The sequence below is a fragment of the Nerophis lumbriciformis genome, linkage group LG37, assembly GCF_033978685.3.
Source record: "Nerophis lumbriciformis linkage group LG37, RoL_Nlum_v2.1, whole genome shotgun sequence".
In the NCBI taxonomy this organism is placed as follows: Eukaryota; Metazoa; Chordata; class Actinopteri; order Syngnathiformes; family Syngnathidae; genus Nerophis; species Nerophis lumbriciformis.
The window spans coordinates 5,676,109-5,682,500 of record NC_084584.2 but is presented as its reverse complement, the minus strand read 5'-3'; the positions used below and the strand labels follow the sequence as shown (position 1 = coordinate 5,682,500).

Below are 6,392 nucleotides of genomic sequence, written 5' to 3'. Positions count from 1 at the left end.
AATTAAACTACAAATGAAAATGCAGTCTCACCACTTTAGTCATAATTTTTGCACTTGAGAAACTTCTCTTCTGTTTGTTTGATATTGTAATTTCTGCCTCAAGTGGTAGAAAAGTGTATTACAACTGAGTGCCATGGCCCTATGGTTAAGAAACACCGCTATACAGTACTGTACATAAAAAAAAAAACATAACAAGCGGGTCTCTTTAGTATTAACAAGTCAAAACAACAACAAAATCAACTGGGCTGTATGCGCTACTCTGCCAACACACACACAAAGAACTCCCTTTAGTGCCCTAACAAATGATCAGAAACCACAACAATCCTTAACTTTAACAACCTTTGGCATGCCACGACAAACGGGTATGTCACACACACGCCTCAAGACTAGAGATGGCTATCGCCCATACCAGTACCAAATCTGTAATTATTAAAACAGTGTCGGAATCGGTACCTAAAAAATGGTACCAATGATAGTCACACACACAGGAGGGGAGAGTTATTTTGTTCTAAGGAGGCGGGCTCACATTACACCAGTTTTAAAATCTCTGCATAGACAGGGAAACAGGGTGCATTCATTGTGTTTATCTTCTTCGAGCAGAACCAAGACCAAAGCGAGTCATTTCTAAGGCATTATCACTTTTCCCAAAGGAGGCGGGCTCACATTACACCAGTTTTAAAATCTCTGCATAGACAGGGAAACAGCGTGCATTCATTGTGTTTATATTCTTCGAGCAGAACCAAGACCAAAGCGAGTAATTTCTAAGGCATTATCACTTTTCCCAAAGGAGGCGGGCTCACATTACACCAGTTTTAAAATCTCTGCATAGACAGGGAAACAGGGTGCATTCATTGTGTTTATCTTCTTCGAGCAGAACCAAGACCAAAGCGAGTAATTTCTAAGGCATTATCACTTTTCCCAAAGGAGGCGGGCTCACATTACACCAGTTTTAAAATGTCTGCATAGACAGGGAAACAGGGTGCATTCATTGTGTTTATCTTCTTCGAGCAGAACCAAGACCAAAGCGAGTAATTTCTAAGGCATTATCGCTTTTCCCAATGGAGGCGGGCTCACATTACACCAGTTTTAAAATCTCTGCATAGACAGGGAAACAGGGTGCATTCATTGTGTTTATCTTCTTCGAGCAGAACCAAGACCAAAGCGAGTCATTTCTAAGGCTTTATCACTTTTCCCAAAGGAGGCGGGCTCACATTACAACAGTTTTAAAATCTCTGCATAGACAGGGAAACAGCGTGCATTCATTGTGTTTATCTTCTTCGAGCAGAACCAAGACCAAAGCGAGTAATTTCTAAGGCATTATCACTTTTCCCAAAGGAGGCGGGCTCACATTACACCAGTTTTAAAATCTCTGCATAGACAGGGAAACAGGGTGCATTCATTGTGTTTATCTTCTTCGAGCAGAACCAAGACCAAAGCGAGTAATTTCTAAGGCATTATCACTTTTCCCAAAGGAGGCGGGCTCACATTACACCAGTTTTAAAATCTCTGCATAGACAGGGAAACAGGGTGCATTCATTGTGTTTATCTTCTTCGAGCAGAACCAAGACCAAAGCGAGTCATTTCTAAGGCTTTATCACTTTTCCCAAAGGAGGCGGGCTCACATTACAACAGTTTTAAAATCTCTGCATAGACAGGGAAACAGCGTGCATTCATTGTGTTTATCTTCTTCGAGCAGAACCAAGACCAAAGCGAGTCATTTCTAAGGCATTATCACTTTTCCCAAAGGAGGCGGGCTCACATTACACCAGTTTTAAAATCTCTGCATAGACAGGGAAACAGGGTGCATTCATTGTGTTTATCTTCTTCGAGCAGAACCAAGACCAAAGCGAGTCATTTCTAAGGCATTATCACTTTTCCCAAAGGAGGCGGGCTCACATTACAACAGTTTTAAAATCTCTGCATAGACAGGGAAACAGCGTGCATTCATTGTGTTTATATTCTTCGAGCAGAACCAAGACCAAAGCGAGTAATTTCTAAGGCATTATCACTTTTCCCAAAGGAGGCGGGCTCACATTACACCAGTTTTAAAATCTCTGCATAGACAGGGAAACAGGGTGCATTCATTGTGTTTATCTTCTTCGAGCAGAACCAAGACCAAAGCGAGTCATTTCTAAGGCTTTATCACTTTTCCCAAAGGAGGCGGGCTCACATTACAACAGTTTTAAAATCTCTGCATAGACAGGGAAACAGCGTGCATTCATTGTGTTTATATTCTTCGAGCAGAACCAAGACCAAAGCGAGTAATTTCTAAGGCATTATCACTTTTCCCAAAGGAGGCGGGCTCACATTACACCAGTTTTAAAATGTCTGCATAGACAGGGAAACAGGGTGCATTCATTGTGTTTATCTTCTTCGAGCAGAACCAAGACCAAAGCGAGTAATTTCTAAGGCATTATCACTTTTCCCAAAGGAGGCGGGCTCACATTACACCAGTTTTAAAATCTCTGCATAGACAGGGAAACAGGGTGCATTCATTGTGTTTATCTTCTTCGAGCAGAACCAAGACCAAAGCGAGTAATAGGGGCGGTATAGCTCGGTTGGTAGAGCGGCCGTGACAGCAACTTGAGGGTTGCAGGTTCGATCCCCGCTTCCGCCATCCTCGTCACTGCCGTTGTGTCCTTGGGCAAGACACTTTACCCACCTGCTCCCAGTGCCACCCACACTGCTTTAAATGTAACTTAGATATTGGGTTTCACTATGTAAAGCGCTTTGAGTCACTTGAGAAAAAGCGCTATATAAATGTAATTAAGGCTGAAACGACGCGTCGACGTCATCGGTTACGTAAATACGTCGACGCCGTTTTTGTGCGTCGGCGCGTCGCGTATTTACGTCACTCTACTTTACTGTCATGGCGTAGCGCAAAGCAGACGATGCGAGCGAGGGGAAAAAAGCACGCCAAAAGTCGTCAAAAGTGTGGGAGTATTTCAATAAACGGCCTAATAATGTTGTTGTATGCACACTGTGTCGAGCGGAAATGGCCTATCATAGCAGCACAACGGCTATGAACGAACATTTGAAAAGAAAACCCCCGACAGCGTTCTTGCCATCACCATCAACAAGTCAATCGTCCGCGTGCGTATACGTTGTCATTATTACACAAAAACGTGAATGTGTCATTTGTATCTGCGTTGTAAATTCATAAACTAAAGCACCGTTTCGCTCTGAGAGGCGCGTTTGGCGTGCCTGTTCAGTGTTTACAAAGACGCGCTCCTCTTTAACGCGGTGGAGAGGCGGCGGCGGCGAGCGAGCGGCGAGGCGGGGCGCGCCGGGAGCGACGCCGCAATCGTGCCCAGGTGCGCGATCCGCGCAGTTGGAAGAGAAAAGACTTTGTGTAAAATTAAAAGATTGTAAACCTGGCAAAGCCGTCTGGCGTTCAGTCTGTCGGTCCTGAAAGAACCCCACGGCACAAGACGTGTCACAAACGCTAACGTTAATTAGTTGTGCAAATACCTTTTACAACATTAACAGTTACATATACTATGTACAAACCAACAATTAACTTTCACTTTAATCATACTATCATTGTTGTGTTATTAAGCAAAATAAGCAATACTTTTACTTTTGTTGAAATGTTTACACTGTACACTTTTTTGTATTGGATGTTTAGCTTTATTTTTGCACATTTTAGCAAATAAGCAATACTTTTACTTTTGTTGAAATGTTTACACTTGTTACAGAATATTTCCGTTTTGCACTTTTTTGTATTGGATGTTTATCTTTATTTTTGCACATTTTAAAGCAAAATAAGCAATACTTTTACTTTTGAAATGCGTATACTATTCCAGAATATTAAGATTTGCACTGGATGTTTACTTTTATATTTGCACATTAAAAAGCAAATAAGCTACTTTTAATTTTGTTAAATGTTAAAAGTTTTAAATGTTTACATTGTTACAGAATATTTTGTCATGTTGTTGTCAATGTTGACTGAGTGGCCATACTTTTTTTTTTTGTAAATAAAAGCCATGCCTTTTGAAAAAACTGGCTTACATTTATTTTTTCCTCTTCATTTTAAATTTAAAAAAAAAATCGGTAAAAGGAAAAATAATCTATAGATTAATCGAAAAAATAATCTATAGATTAACCGATTAATCGAAAAAATAATCTATAGATTAATCGATAGAAAAATAATCGTTAGCTGCAGCCCTAAATGTAATTCACTTCACTTCACTATTGCGTCAATAAGAAAGTAATATCCACTTACGTAACATCGGCAAAGGGGAGGAGGGTTTGAAAGAGGTGCCCTCCGCTGTGAAATAAGTCTGCTTTGGCATATTTTTTCAGAAAAGTCCGGTTCCATCACGGTTTGTCGATTCTTCCATACTTGTGAGCACCATAAATGTAGTTTTTTTCTTCTTTATTTGTCAAAAGGGGAGAAAAACGCTGAAACACTTAGTAGTGACTAGTAGTGTACTGCAAAAAGTACACAAAAACCAAAATGCTGCGCCCTACTTTTTGTCTGCAGGCGGCATACACAATTCACACAGAGAGACACGGAGGCATATTTGGCTTGGTTTGTTACTCGAGGTTCCTTTTTTTTTTTTTTTTACACATTTGTCAGGTCGAACCACCTTTTTGTACTGCGAGTGCACCTATAGCCGCGGACTTTTGACGTGGCATGAATGTGTTCTCTGTCGTTCAGTACATCGTCGAGAGTGCTCGCCAGCGTCCTGCCAGGAAGAGGCTCTCCTCTGGCGGGAGGAAGAGTTTGTATCAGAAGCTCTACGAGCTTTACATCGAAGAATGTGAGAAGGAGCCAGAGTTGAAGGTTTGTTCATCGGCGTCGCCGTGGTTACAAGTGATGCCCCGTGACCGTACGTCTCCCGTGCAGAACCTGAGGCGAAACGTCAACCTGCTGGAGAAGCTGGTGTCGCAGGAGTCAGTCTCGTGTCTGGTGGTCAACTTGTATCCGGGCAACGAGGGCTACTCGCTCATGCTGAGGGGCAAGAATGGATCGGGTAAAGAGGAGCTGAACCACCCGGCCCGTAGTCCTAAAAGTCCTAACTTTTCCCGTGGTTTATCGTTCCGCCCAGACTCGGAAACCATCCGTCTGCCGTATGAAGAGGGAGAGCTGCTGGAGTACCTGGACGCCGAGGAGCTGCCCCCGGTCCTGGTAGACCTGTTGGAGAAGTCCCAGGTGTGTGTTCTGCATATACCGTATTTTCCGCACCATAAGGCGCCCTGGGTTATAAGCCGCGCCTTCAATGAACGGCATATTTCAAAACTTTGTCCACCTATAAGCCGCCCCGTGTTATAAGCCGCATCTAACTGCGCTAAAGGAATGTCAAAAAAACAGTCAAATAGGTCAGTCAAACTTTAATAATATATTAAAACCAGCGTGATGTGGGCGCGCATGGAGTCGTATATCAACATGGACGGAGCTGCGTGAAAAAAGCCACCCGGCCTCTTCGCGTAAACTTAAACTTACCTTAACCACTCGCTCATCTTTTCTTCATCCATCCCTTCGAGTTAGCTTTTATGATGACGCCGGCTGGAAAGGTCTCTTTTGGCAAGGTCTTCCTTTTGAATATCACCATGGGTGGAAGTTTCTGGCCATTAGCATGGCAAGCTAGAACCACAGTGAAGGATGACTTCTCATTCCCTGTGGTGCGAATATTCACCGTACGTGCTCCCGTTGTATCCACAGTGCGGTTCACAGGAATATCAAAAGTCAGTGGAACCTCGTCCATGTTGATAATGTTCTCTGGCCGGATCTTTTTTTCAGCTATCTTGTTTTTACAATATGCACGGAAAGTAGCCAGCTTTTCTTGAAAGTCTTTAGGCAGTTGCTGTGAAATAGTAGTCCGTGTGCGGATGGAGAGATTGCGTCTTTTCATGAACCGGATCCCTGTCGCTTAGTAGGAGCCATTTTGTGGTCTTTACAGATGTAAACACACAAAGGAAATGAAACGTACGGTAATATCCGCGCGCTTTTTCTTCTTCTACGCGGGCGGGTGGTTGCTTACAGTAGAAGAAGAAGCGCTTCCTGTTCTATGGGGGCGGGTGCTTACCTTGGCGGTTGCTTGCGTAGAAGAAGAAGCACTTCCTCTTCTACGGGGAAAAAAGATGGCGGCTGTTTACCGTAGTTGCGAGACCGAAACTTTATGAAAATGAATCTTAATATTAATCCATATATAAAGCGCACCGGGTTAAAAGCCGCACTGTCAGCTTTTGAGTAAATTTGTGGTTTTTAGGTGCGGCTAATAGTGCGGAAAATACGGTACTGTATGTGAGCGTACCAAAAGGTGTCATTCCGGCGAAATTGCACCCAGTCAACATCAGGCCCTTTTCCACCAAAAGTTCAGGAACTTTAGGTTCCTGGAACCAGTAGTTCCTGGAACTATGTGTTCTTGTAGAAGTTTGCGTTTCCA

At 43.0% G+C, this 6,392-nt stretch overlaps 1 protein-coding gene across 3 annotated transcripts in view; it reads left to right on the top strand.

The window, feature by feature from the left end:
- The window catches only part of supt20 (SPT20 homolog, SAGA complex component), an 88,334-nt gene that overhangs the window by 10,561 nt on the left and 71,381 nt on the right, over positions 1-6,392 (top strand). For all 3 annotated transcript variants that reach the window (XM_061931523.2, XM_061931522.2, XM_061931524.2), the window contains exons 4-6: positions 4,664-4,789; positions 4,853-4,979; positions 5,055-5,158. In XM_061931523.2, the coding sequence (XP_061787507.1) occupies positions 4,664-4,789; positions 4,853-4,979; positions 5,055-5,158 (357 nt within the window). The remainder of the gene's footprint in view (positions 1-4,663; positions 4,790-4,852; positions 4,980-5,054; positions 5,159-6,392) is intronic.